This window comes from Macaca thibetana, chromosome 4, assembly GCF_024542745.1.
Source record: "Macaca thibetana thibetana isolate TM-01 chromosome 4, ASM2454274v1, whole genome shotgun sequence".
Classification (NCBI taxonomy): domain Eukaryota; kingdom Metazoa; phylum Chordata; class Mammalia; order Primates; family Cercopithecidae; genus Macaca; species Macaca thibetana.
Genome location: NC_065581.1, coordinates 105,599,559 through 105,613,649, shown reverse-complemented (window position 1 = coordinate 105,613,649; position 14,091 = coordinate 105,599,559). Strand labels below are relative to the sequence as shown.

The following is a 14,091-nucleotide window of genomic DNA, read 5'->3' as shown; positions in this document are numbered from 1 at the left end:
CATTGAAGGCCAGTGGAGAGGTCACCCTATATTCTGTAAGGTTCAGTTGTTGATGTAAGATATTGGGTAAAAAATTAAGAGAGGAGAAGTTGGAAAAAGATGGGTATGGGAATTTAAAAATCAAATAAGAGATTGCATGTGTGATCATGGACTTCTGTACTCTTGGAGGCGAATCCTATAGTAAAAATAGACTTGGTTTCTTTCACTTAGGATTAACTCTGCCTGTTCTCCTGAAGTAGCCCCCGTTGTGCTTTTCCCATTTTGTCTTGTAAGTAGATGAGAAAGTCTTCCATGAGTGTTGTCTGCTTACAGAATACAAGGATGGTTGTGTTCTTTTAAAACTGAAATTTGGTTGACTTGAGTGTTGAACTAGCTTTTATTACTACAATTTAGTTGGTGGCCAAATGATTATACTTTGTATTTAAAATTGTCTGTGGCTCCAACCAACGTAGTTTGATGGTGACCGATCACCAACTTACTCTGTTTTTTTGTTTGTTTATTTGTTTTTAGACAGAGTTTCACTCTTATTGCCCGGGCTGGAGTGCAATGGCGCGATCTCGGCTCACTGCAACCTCTGCCTCCCGGGTTCAAATGATTCTCCTGCCTCAGCCTCCCGAGTAGCTGGGACTACAGGCGTGTGCCACCACGCCCAGCTAATTTTCTTGTATTTTTAGTAGAGATGGTGTTTTACCATGTTGGTCAGGCTGGTCTCAAACTCCTGATCTCAAATAATCCTCCTGCCTCAGCCTCCCAAAGTGCTGGGATTACAGGCATGAGCCATAACGCCTGGACTTTTTAAAATTTGTTATAAACAGAGTCTCACTGTCTCCCAGGCTGGAGTGCAGTGGCATGATCATAGCTCACTGTAGCCTCAACCTCCTGGGCTCAAACGATCCTCCTGCCTCAGTCTCCCAAGTAGCTAGGACTACAGGTGTGCACCACTACACCCAGCTAATTTTGAAAAATTGTTTTGTAGAGACAGGGTCTTGCTGTGTTGCCCAAGCTGGTCTTGAATTCCTTGCCTCAAGCAATCCTCCTGCCTCAGCCTCCCAAAGTGCCGGGATTATAGGCGTGAGCCACTGCACCTGTCCCTTCATCTGTTTTAAAGTGAACTATTTTGCACATGTTTGTACAATCATAAAACATTTCATCCTACTAGGTGCATTTCCTTCAAGACAGATCCCCCATCCTTCTTAGGGAGAGCTACAGAAAACAAAGGGTGGAGAGGGAGGCTGAAGAACCTCTGACTGTCCCAGGAATCTGCCTCCTCGGTGGCTGGGTAGCCAGTCCTCAGCCCAAGGCCTCCCTCGGTCATCCAGAAACCCTGTGCTTGCACTGCCTGATTTTCCCTGTCCAGGACCAGTGGAGTTGGTTTTTGTTCCTTTTACAGTTTCAGAAGACTCTATCCAACTCACTGCTATATACAAAAATAGTAATATAGTGAGGAAGCTTTCAATTCCAATTAAATAGATTCCTCCTCTCAGCCAGGCCTCTGCTCAAACCACCTCCAGGGCAGCCTCCCTGCTTCCTCTCTTCAAAAAGACCCCCTTGCCCCTGCTCTGGCCCTCTTTCAACACTGTTTTTACTTCATGGAATTTCACTACCTCACGTTCTTAGGCGGTTCCTGTCACAGATACTAAGATACAGGTCGAGTACTCCTTATCTGAAATGCTTAGGACGAGAATTGATTTGGATTTCAGATTTTTTTTTAATTTCAGAATATTTGCCTTGTATCAGGTAAGCATCCCAAATATGAACATTTGAAATAGTCCAATGAATATTTCCTTTGGGCATCTTGTTGGCACTCCAAAAGTCAGATTTTGGAGCATTTTGGATTTCATATTTTCAGATTATGGATACTTAACCTGTATTTATCTCTCTCCCTGCGACGCCAGGATATAAACTCCAAAAGGGCAGAGAATGTATTTGATTCATTGTCAGTCCCCTTATAACTAGCATGTATCTGTCCATTTGTATACATTTAGCAAATATTTAATGACTAACAGCTCAGTAGATTAAAAAAATGATTGGCTGGACACATGGCATGTCTTGTGTAGTAGCAAGAGGAGAGGTGGGCAAGTAAGGATCTGGCACCAGGCCTCGATTGCCATACTCCATGGTGGGAGGTGAGGCAGAGCCGGCCCGCCCCTTTTCCTTTCCAGGACTCAGCCTCAGCATTGAGAGGGAGAAGCCAGAGGAGAAGCCTGCCCCTCCAGGGGCCACTCGCCTCCAGCACTGTGGCCTAGAGTGCATCCTCTCTAGCTGAGCAAGTGTTCTCCCTATTCCACCAGACTCATGCTCCCTGAAATACAACTCCATTTCTTGCACTTTTGCCTTGGATTTAGACGTGCAAAATATGTGAACCTTCCTATGCAAATTAAGATTTGAATGTCATCTGCTTCACAGTTCTAGCCATCAGTTCTAAAAATAGTCATTTTATGGGATTTGAGAAAGAGATTAAGACCACAAACTTACAACTGAGTTTTTCCCTAGCAGACAGCAGCTGTTCAAACAAAACATAAATCTGGGAGCTTTGAAGAGCTGTGCTGTTGTGCTGCAGCTCAGCCCAGTAGGTGGAGGTTCCTAGGGAGGAGATATACTCAGCATGGGTGAGATCTGTGGGCCTGCAGACAGTGTGTTCATGTTCTGCCATCACCCGTGAACCTAGAGGACAGAGTGATGGAAATCGATGATTGTGAGGCAGCGAAATTAGGACTAGCATTAGTGAACGCCCCGCCCCGTGTCTGTGGCCATGTGCAGTTAGCGCCATTTGACTCTTGTTCTTGTGAAAACTACAGAACATTTGTAGCAAGGGCTTTATAGGCTGAAATACCAGTAAACAGCCAGAGAAAAATTAACACCAGCAGAAATGTGACTTTTAAAAAGTAAGATGACCTGTTAGGGACTTTCTGTGAACTTACAGGGGTCCTGAGAAGTCATACCCTGCTGCCTGACCTCTGACCAAACAGTAATCACAGGCATTCATTTCCCCCAGGTCAGTGAGGACTCAGAGTCTTCCGACAAGAGGGGCAGTTTGTGTTATCTGTCACTCCTTCCCCATTTTTCTAGCACAGCTTTAAAAATTACTATGGCAAAGATACCAGCATCTTTGCCATTTTGCTGCTTTATCATCTTACATGGACTATATGCTACACAAACTAAATTAAATTAAATCAATGCATCTCCGCCCCGCCCTCCTCCAGAGTAAGTTTTCACTGACTTGGGCAAGTAAATGAGTGCTGCACCCTAATTAATGTAATAGAAATTCCTGTGCTGGTATTCTTGTCCCATTCTTAGAAGAGGGAATTTCCTGGTAACATTGCCCCAGATAATAATTATTCCTTTGAGATGCTGCAGGCATCACTTCTCCAGGCTAAATAATTTCAGTCCTCTTTCTCCCAGGTTCTAGCGTTCTATCCTTTAATCTTGCGAGTCTTCTCACTCCTACTTGGCTGAGAATTCTAAGTCATCCGAGCTAATGTGCTACCTGGTTTGGAGTCACTCTGTCCTCTCTCACCTTCCAGATGTGCCAGCGACTGTGGTCCCTGTTATCTAACAATGCTACCTGGCTAATTACCTGTGGGCTCTTTTCTGCTGTGATGAACCCAGCAGATCATTTATTTGCTGTGTAAACAGCCTGTTTCTCTTCTTGTCTATTTGCCTTTTCTATAGACAATGTTTGGTTTGTTTCTGAGTAAAGTAGCCTTGACCAAATGGACTAAGGGGCCATTTGGGGCTCATTATTTTGTATGTGATTGACAGATAGTTAAATTTTTCAGTGGGGTATTACACATTCTTTAGGCTGTGGTATCAATATGCTGGCACTTCAGAGAGCCAGCACCATGTAGTGTAAGATGAGGACCAGCGGTGGAGTTGGGGAGGGATGAGAATCACAGCTCTTCCACCATTTATTGCTGTAATGTACCTAGCCTCCCTTAGCCTCTCTTACCTCATATGTTAGATGAGAATAATGTTATTCGTGTGGGAGAGTAGAGCAGATGCAGTGAATTCAGGTTTGTAAGCATTTGATGTGCTTACTGTTGGAATGTAGTTTTACAGACAAGGTTGTTTTTGTCATGATGGGTGGTAATTATATATATAAAGGTAACAGAGCTGATTTTCATCTAGTTGAAGGTCTGTGTGAGTGGTTTAAGTTCTTGGTACAAAGATATAAGAGACACATACTTATGATAATTTTATATTAAATATGTCATCAGCTGTTATACAGAGATAGTTACTATGAAAAGCAGAACTAGGAGGGAGGGGGGCAGAGGATAAATCCAGAGTGTCTGCCTTTCAGATAGCTGGACTCAAGAGGAATGGGAAATTAGAGGGAAGAAGTGTCTGATGTTTCTGCAGCCAGTCAGGTTATGCTCATTGAAAACTGTTTTTCCAAACAACCTCATTAAAAAGTGGGCAGAGGACATGAACAAATCATTTTCAAAAGAAGACATACATGCAGCCAACAAGCATATGAAAAATGCTCAACATCACAAACCATTAGAGAAATGCAAATCAAAACCACAATGAGATACTATCTCACACTAGTCAGAATGGCCATTATTGAAAAATCAAAGAATAATAGATGTTGGCACAGTTGCAGAGAAAAGGAAACACTTCTACACTGCTAGTGGGAGTGTAAATTAGTTCGACCATTGTAGAAAACAGTGTGGCAGTTCCTCAAAGAATTGAGAACTACCATTCGACCCAGCAATCCCATTACTGGGTATATACCCAAAGGAATATTTGTTCTGTCATAAAGACCCACACATGCATATGTTCATTGCAGCACTATTCACAATAGCAAAGACATGGAATCAACCTAAATGCCCATCAGCAGTAGACTGGATAAAGAAAATGTGATACATAAACACCATGGAATACTATGCAGCCGTAAAAAAGGATAAGATCATGTCCTTTACAGGAACATGGATAGAGCTGGAAGCCACTATCCTTAGCAAACTAACACAGAAACAAAAAAACCAAATACCATATATTCTCACTTCTGAGTGGGAGCTAAATAACAAGAACACATGGATACTGGAAGGGGAACAACTTAAGGGTGGAGAGCAGGAGGAGGGAGAATATCAGAAAAAATACCTATCGGGTACTATGCTTATTATCCAGGTGACGAAATTACCTGTACACGAGATCCCTGTGATACACAGTTTACCTACATAACCTGCTTGTGTACCCCAGAACCTAAAAGTTAAAAACAAAAATAAAACCTTTTTTTTGTGACTTGAGCTCTAAGTTATGAATATTGTCTTAGGGGGCTCAAGGGTAAAGGGACAGCAGTGTATCTTTAAGATTAAGCATGATTTTGGTACTAATAGAGCCTCTGTCCTAACCTGTACTTTTGGGGGTTGATGATACCAGAGAAACTTTTCTGTACATTTTTTGTGTGTTGGTTTGCCCTGTCTTCAGCAGTGATTATGTATTTCTGTGAAGTTAATAGGCCCCTTGTGTGGAGCCTACCCCCCGTGTGGAATCATCTCATAAGGAGACACATCCTGGAAGTGTCCCGGAAGCCCCTAGACTTGAGTTTTCCAGACTCCTTGGCCAACAAACACGGCCGTCCCCTGGGGGCTGTGGCCATCACCCCACCCTGCGGCTGCTTGGCCTCCTATGGTAGAAAGGGAAGATGAATGATCATCAGCGCTCCATCTGTCTGGATCGGAATGAACAAATCTCTTGCTGCTTCTCCGTCACAACCCTTCACCTTTCTTTTTCCCTTGGCTAGATGGCACCCTGAGCTTTGGATTTTTTTTTTTATTATTATTATAAGAATTTTCTAACTTGCATATTTGCATTTTGGCCTAAGATAATGATGGCCATGACCCTAGCAAGGCTACCGCAGGAACCGTGTTCTCCTCAATCACCTTTCCAGAGAGCTTTCTTTCCCTACACTGTCAGTGCCAAGGAAGGCTGAAAATGCAGTGACTGTGGGTTATAACCTGTGATGGCCCCAGAAGGGCTGTGACTTCATCACCTCCTGTAATCCTCACAGGGTCCCCACTGGACTCATGAGAAAAGGGGGAGGCTTCTAGGGGTTATGGAGTAGCCCCCAGGTACACAGCTGGTAAGCCCAAGTCCATTGTTGATTTGACTGTGGACAGAAGGGAAGGGCTTTCTGGTCTACCTCATCACCACCTCCCCAAGCCATGGGACCCACCCCTGGGTAATTTGGGAATCCAGATAACCAGCCCTTCAGTAAGGAATATGAGTTACTGCCCCACAAGGTGATTGCCCTACTAGTAGAAACCTTACTACCCAGAGCTCAGTTGGGTTTCGTGACCCCAAATTAAATGAAATATAATACAGGTAAATGAACTTCACAAAATTATTACAGTGCTTTAATGCTCTGGCCTGGGGACCTAATTGCTTTTATTTTATTTTGTTTTATTTTTTGAGATGAGAATCTCGCTATATTGCCCAGGCTGGTCTTTCAGCCTGGCCTCATGTGATCTTCCCACCTTGACCTTCTAAAATGCTGAGATGACAGCCTCATGCCACCACACCCAGCCCTCTAGCCAATTTTCAATAAATATACTGAATTTTCATAATATACTGTCTAACATTCTCTACTGTGCTTTTAAAACCAGTATTCTCAAAACAGCTTATTTTATTTTGCTCGAGGCAAGTATGCATTATCCCTTTTTGCTTCCCACAAGAGCAAAAGCTTAAGCATTTGTCTTCCCTTCACTTCCTGCCAGCGTCCCATCATCTCTATCTGCTGGGGTCACCGGGACTCGAGGCTGTTGATGGCATCAGGACCAGCCCTGTACGTGGTGCGTGTGGAGCACCGGGTGTCCAGCCTGCAGCTGCTATGCCAGCAGGCCATCGCCAGCACCTTGCGTGAGGACAAGGACGTCAGCAAGCTGACCCTGCCCCCCCGCCTCTGCTCCTACCTCTCCACTGCCTTCATCCCCACCATCAAGGTAAAGCCCTCTACCCCTCCCTCTTCCTCCTCCCTCACCTGTGCTGGCTCCCCACAGAGCCAGGGCAGAGACAGGTGAGGGTACCAGAGTGAGCACATGGGGCCATGTGCAGCTGTGCAGGATCCTGATCCTGTCATGTGCTGCCAGGTCTGCAGTCTGTCCAAGCATCATGGTCCATGTCCATGAGAGATTTGCCCTGTGTGGTGGCTGTTATCTTTCTCATGGCAAAGCTGGTATTCCTAGCTTGACTTCTGTGTCCCTCTGATGATCAAAGGAGTGACCATTATTCAGCATTTCCTATATACTAAGCATTATACCAGTTAATTTTTAGAAATCTGTCTTGTTCAGTCCTGACTTCCTGACAGATGCTGCCATTATTCCCATTTAAGGAAGCAGGAAACAAGTTAGGAGAAGTTAAGTAACTTGCTCCCTAGCTAGTTAGGGGAACAGTCAGGATCAGACCCACCCCAGTTCTAGGGCCAGCTCTTGGCACTGTGCTGAGGAGAGCCACGCCAGCCAGCGCTCAGCGTCAGCAACCTTTCATACCAGTGGGAACTCTAGAAGGTAGCATGTAGAATGCATCTGCCAGTTGCTGTTTAAGTGTGGGTCCCCCTAACCTTGGGTTTTCCCAAGTGGTTCTCTTTTGTATTGTCTCTCTCTTCTTCTAAGTAGCAGACCCATTTGTTGGTTACTTTTTTCCTGAAACATCAAAGTTTTAGAATCTATTGGTTTTTGTTTTTGTTTTTGTTTTTCCAAGTTGCCTTACACTATTGATTCTACACGAGCAGATCTCAACGCTGGTGTATTATATAGCATTGGAAAATACAGGTGCCCAAGCCTGCCCCTATGGATCCTGATTTCATTGTCTGATATGGGATCCTGGTTTATATGTGTTTTGAAAGCTCCCAGGAGATTCTCACATGCTCCTACCATTGCAAATCACTGTTCTACACCACATAGTTAGCCTCTCCCCAGGCTCCCAGCCTGTGCTCTTTCTGGAACAGTGGTGTTTTTAGTTGACCTGCCCCCGTGCTCACTCTCTTTCCCTCTCTCTCTGCCTCTCTGGAGTCCCAGCTCTTCCTTTTCTTCCTGTGTCCTGCAGCCCCCAATTCCAGATCCGAACAACATGAGAGACTTTGTCAGCTACCCATCAGCCGGCAATGAGCGGCTACACTGCACCATGAAGCGCACAGAGGACGACCCAGAGGTGGGCGGCCCGTGCTACACGCTCTACCTGGAGTACCTGGGCGGGCTTGTGCCCATCCTCAAAGGGCGGCGCGTCAGCAAGCTGCGGCCGGAGTTTGTCATCATGGACCCGCGGACGGATAGCAAACCAGGTGGGTCCCTTGCCCGAGGGACTGGGACCTTGTTCTCTGTGGTCATGGGCTGTTACGCCTTACACCCCAAACAAAGAGAATGCGTACTAATGAAACGTGAGCCTGTGGTGGCTGGTGTGGAACTTCGTTGAAGAAACCCACTGAAATGAACTGTTCTCTAAATGTACTTTTTGACAGGTTTTAAATCATATTTCATGGGCAGTGGATAGCTGGGCTGTGAATAGAGGAACCATTGGCTGTCAGGCAAGGGGAAGCTAGTGCAGGCCTCCCGGGAGCAAGGGTTTCCTCTTCACAGTTACGGAGTGTTCATCCAGTGTCTTCATGTAATATTCAGACAACTTGAAAATAATAACAAGATACAGTCCCTGCCCTCCCAGAGTAGATGATAAAATTAAAATCAAACCTTCAGCCTCCTGCCCCTCCCTAGTCTACTGTTAACTGCTTTGTACCTGATTACTAATGACAATTTTTTGCTCATCCATAAAGATGTTGGTATGAAACACCCTTTTCTTCTAAAAACCTTTCCCTGTGGTGATTTTCTTTGCTCAGTTAATGTATTCAACATGCTCCCTGCACACCTCTCTGGGATCCTAGATTGTAAGCTTCAGAGGGAAGGGACTGCGTTCTTTTTTTGTGCCACTTGGTGCTAGGCTAGTGTCCGTGCACCCGTCAGTCACTGCCGGCTCAGTCTGCCACCTCCTGTGAAACTTTGCCCATCACCTATGGCAGAATGAGCAACACACTTAGTCATTGTGCTCCAGACTCTGCCCTGCTGAATCCTGTGGGCCCTGGGGGGAGAGAACTGAGTCGTCTTTGTGCCCCCAGTGGATTTGGATTTGTTTTCATTAGTTCATGCTTCCTCTCGCCACTTCCTCGCTCCAGTTTACTCTCCTGCCCATTAGTCTGGTCCCTGCCTCTCATTACGGCCTGGAGCTAGCATGACATGTGGCCTGACCAGTCACCCCAAGTCACAGTGTGGTGGGCTTATTCACTCTCAGCCTGTACTCAGCGCTGTACAGTTGCCCCACCTCTGCCTGCCAGCCTTCATTTGTTCAGCATCAGCAGTGCCACTCTACTACCCCTGCAAAACAGCAATACCGCTTGTCAATATTAGATATGAGTCTGTTTTTTCTGTCTTTTGACTCATGTGACAAGCTAGTACCAGAAACAAAGAAAGCGACCAGCAGAATTGGGGCTGGTAGGGAAGCAGACTGAAAGGAAGGAGAGGACAGATTCAGGAGGAAGGCAGGCACAGTGGGAAAAACAGGAGAGAGAGAAGCGCATATTCACGTGGGACGGAAACATGGTTTCAGGGAAAAGGAGAAGGGCCACCAAGAGAGATGACTGGGGTGGGGGCCGTGGGACAGGCCCTGAGCCCAGGTTTGCAGCAGGTGTTCTCGCTGATGTCAGCACCTCTGAGGTTACTCCCCTGGGTGCAATTTTATAAAATCTGTATTGAGATTAAATGTTGACAGTAACTTAGGTGAAGAGCTTATTTCCTCATGTGTGCATAAATTCCTCACTGAAGAAGAGGACAGGAGGCTGTGCTGTGGAGTACCCAAGGACTAGGCTTGCTTGAACCTGGCCCGACTACCCCAAATGCCTGCTCTTCCTTCCTGTTCATGTTTATCAGCTTGTATCAAACACAGACCCACTCATTTGCGCACAATCCTTTGAGGGAATAAGATGTTGTATTTTTATAATTAAAAGAGGTAAAAGCTATAAAACAAAGCACATTGACTAGTGCCTACCTTGTGTGGGATACTTGAGTCTCCTGCTATTATTAAGTAATACCAGGTCATCTCTGCTTTTAAGGAGTTTCTAAACCCTTTTAGGTGATAAGACAATGTAAGCACTTGAAAAGTTTAAAAAGTCAAGATTTAAATACCTGATGACAAAAATAGAGGATATGTCACAAGGCACAATATGACTAATTGCCACCTGAATGGCATATACAAACTATTTCAGAGGAGGAAAAGAATCCCTGACATTGAGAAAACAGGAATTTCTTTTTTCTTTTTATTGGGGGATGGAGGGACAGGGTCTTGCTCTGATGCCCAGGCTGCAGTGCAGTAGTGCCATCACAGCTCGCTGCAGCCTTGACCCTCCCAGGTTCAAGCAATCCTCCCACCTCAGCCTCCTGGGCAGCTGGGGCTACAGGTGTGCACCACACTTGCTAATTTTTGTATTTTTTGTAGAGACAGGGTTTTACCATGTTGCCCAGGCCGATAAACTCCTGGGTTCGAGCAGTCCTCCGCCTTGGCTTCCCAAAGTGCTAGGACCTATTACAGGCATGAACCACCGTGCCTGTCCAGGAATTTCTTATCGTTAAAAGCTGATTAACTCATTGAGGCCGCCATATCATCGTTTCTCAAAATGTGTTCCATGCACCACCACCTCCATGCAAATCACCTGGGATACTTATTTAAATACACGTTCCTAGGCTTACTCTTAGATTACGATTCCTTAGGGCTGTGGTGGGGCCTACATACAAACATGCGACTTAATGGGTTTCCCAGGTGATTTTTATGCACTAAAGTTTGTGATCCACTGTCAGGTGACTTGGCAGATATGTCCCTCAAAATTACCAGTGTGTATTTTTATACCAGATACCATGAGTCCCAGTATTTTTTTTTTTTTCAGACAAGGTCTCACAGTGTCTCCCAGGCTGGAGTGCAGTGGTACAATCATGGCTCATTGCAGCCTTGAACTCCTAGGCTCAAGCAGCCCTCCCACTTCAGCCTCCAGGTAGCTAGGATCGTAGGTATGCACCACCACACCTGGCTAATTTTTTTATTTTTGTGGAGATGGGGGCTCCATGTGTTGCCCAGGCTGGTCTCAGCCTCCTGGATTCAAGATCCTCCAGCGCTCGCCTCCTGTAGTGCTGGGATCATAGGTGTGAGCCACCATGCCCGGCTGCTTCCCTCCACCACCCCCACCAGTTTTTTTTTTTTTTTTTTTTTTTTTTTTTTTTGAGACGGAGTCTCGCTCTGTCACCCAGGCTGGGGTGCAGTGGCCGGATCTCGGCTCACTGCAAGCTCCGCCTCCCAGGTTCACGCCATTCTCCTGCCTCAGCCTCCCGAGTAGCTGGGACTACAGGCGCCCGCCGCCTCGCCCGGCTAGTTTTTTGTATTTTTTAGTAGAGACGGGGTTTCACCTTGTTAGCCAGGATGGTCTCAATCTCCTGACCTCGTGATCCGCCCGTCTCGGCCTCCCAAAGTGCTGGGATTACAGGCGTGAGCCACCGCGCCCGGCTCAGTTTTCTTTAAAAAGAGATGGGGTCTTACTCTGTTACCCAGACTGGAGTGCAGTGGTATGATCGTAGTGCACTGTAAACTTCTGGATTCAAGTGATCCTCCCACCTCAACCTCCCGAGACTATAATAGGCACACACCATCACACTTGTCTAATTCTGTTTTTTGTAGAGATAAGGTCTCACTGTGTTTCCCAGGCTGGTCTCAAACTTCTGATCTCAAGAAGTAAAGTCGTCCTGCCTTGGCTCACCACAGTGCTGAGATTTACAGACATGCTATTGCACCTGGCACACATTTTCTAAAGGAATCTTTAGCCACAGCTTGCTATGGACTGACTTGTGTTCCCCTAAAATTCATATATTGAAGTCCAGACCCCCAATGTGAGGGTAGGATGACATTTAGGGGAGATTAAGATTAAAGGAATTCATATGCGTGGGTCCTGATCTGATTTAGTTACTGGCCTTAAAGAAGAGAAGGAGAAAGAGACCTCTCACCACTCACGTGCACCAAGGAGAGGACATAGGACACAGTGAGAAGGCGGCTCTCTGCAGGCCGGGGCAAAGCCTTCACCAGGAAACAGGCGTTATCACCCTAACCTTGGGGCTGCTCAGCCTCCATAATTGACTGGACCCATTATTTAGTGTGTGTGCATGCGCACTCGTGCGTACACACACGCATAATACTGGTTTTGTTTTTCTGGAGAACCCCGACTAATACAGATTTTGGTTCTAAGAAATGGGTATTGCTGTAACAAATCTCTAAACATGTAGAAGAAGCTTTGAAACTGGGTAATGGATAGAGGCTGGAAGAGTTTTGAGGTGGATGCTAGAAATATGGAAGTTAAGAGCAATTCCGGTGAAGTCTCAGTTGGAAATGAGGAATATACTGAAAACTGGAGGAAAGGTGATCCTTGTTATAAAGCAGCAAAGGATTTGAGTAAACTGTTCCAGTGTTTCCGTGGAAGGTAGAACTTGCAAGTGATTAAATTGGATATGTAACTGAAGAGATTTCTAAGCAAAGTGTTGAAGGAGCAGTTTGGTTCCTCCAGATGGCTTATAGTAAAATGCAAAAGGAGAGAGATGAATGGAAGAAGGAATTGTTAAGATAAAAGATGAAGATTTAGATTTAGAAAATATTTAGGCTATTCATATTGCAAAAAAAAATAAGTATTAAATACATTTTGAAGAAAATACCAAAGTTATGGCTGGACTGTCATTTAATAAAGCGCTTACGAAATTATATGAGCAGAGACACTGCCAGTTTGAACTGTAGTGGATGGAAACAGGATGAAACGAAGGAGGAAGGCTGTTGGACTTCTTAGCTTTGACCAGCTGGAATGATGGAGGTGTTTGGCCACTAACATGCATTATTCTTCAAGAAGAGGGAAAAATAACTCTGAAAGTGATTCAGAGATCATTAGGTCCACCTCTTCAGTTTCAGCAGGCCAGATGGCCTTTGCACAGAGCCTTGCGGGCAGAGCCATGGGGGCAGGATCCCTACCAGAGCTATGAGGGTGATGCTGACACCCCAGTAGACCTGGAGGACAGGATATCAAACCAAAGAGGACTCCACTCAAGCCTCAAAATTCAATGGAATTTTCTTTGCGAGATTTTGGATTTGCTTGGAACCTGTCACCACTTTTGTACTTCCAGTGTCTCCTTTTTGGAATGGGAATGTCTATCCTATGCCTGTCCCACCATTGTATTTTGGAAGCACATAACTTCTGTGGTTTCACAGGTTCACAGCTGGAGAGCAGGTTTGCTTCAGGATGAATTGTACCTCAGGTCTCACCCATACTGGATTTAGGTGACAATTTAAATGAGACTCTGGACTTTTAGAGTTGATACTGAAATAAGTTAAGACTTTGGGGGCTTTGGGAATAGAACGAATATATTTTGCATGGGAGAAGAACATGAATCTGAGAGTGGCCAGGAGTAGAATCCCATGGACTGAATTGTGCCCCCACGTCAACCCCAAAATTCGTATTGGGAAGTCCTAACTCCCAATGTGACTGTATTTGGAGATAGGACTTACAGGGAGGAGATGAAATTAAATGAGATCTTAAGGGTGAGGTCCTAATTTGATAGGGCGATTGGCCTTATAAGAAGAAGACAAGATTAATGCCTGTGATCCAGCGCTTTGGGAGGCCAAATCGCAAGGTCAGGAGATGGAGACCATCCTGGCTAACACAGTGAAACACCATCTCTACTAAAAATACAAAAGATTAGCCGGATGTGGTGGCGAGTGCCTGTAGTCCCAGCTACTTGGGAGGCAGAGACAGGAGAATGGCGTAAACCTGGAAGGTGGAGCTTGCTGTGAGCTGAGATCGCGCCACTGCACTCCAGCCTGGGTGACAGAGCGAAACTCCGTCTCAAAAAAAAAAAAACAACCAAGGAAAGAGAGCTCTTTCTTCAAGCACATACACTGAGGAGAGGCCACCTGCAAGCCAGGAAGAGAGCCTTCCCCAGAATCCAACCATGCCGGCACCCTAGCCTTGGTCTTTCAGCCTCCAGAGTGTGAGGAAACAATTTCTATTATTGGAGCCACCCAAGTCTGTGG

The 14,091-nt window shown here is 45.5% G+C and overlaps 1 protein-coding gene across 3 annotated transcripts in view; it reads left to right on the top strand.

Moving 5' to 3' along the window:
- The window catches only part of TULP4 (TUB like protein 4), a 290,010-nt gene that overhangs the window by 250,077 nt on the left and 25,842 nt on the right, over nucleotides 1-14,091 (top strand). For all 3 annotated transcript variants that reach the window (XM_050786689.1, XM_050786688.1, XM_050786691.1), the window contains 2 exons: nucleotides 6,717-6,941; nucleotides 8,044-8,278. In XM_050786689.1, coding sequence (XP_050642646.1) covers nucleotides 6,717-6,941; nucleotides 8,044-8,278 — 460 coding nt within the window. The remainder of the gene's footprint in view (nucleotides 1-6,716; nucleotides 6,942-8,043; nucleotides 8,279-14,091) is intronic.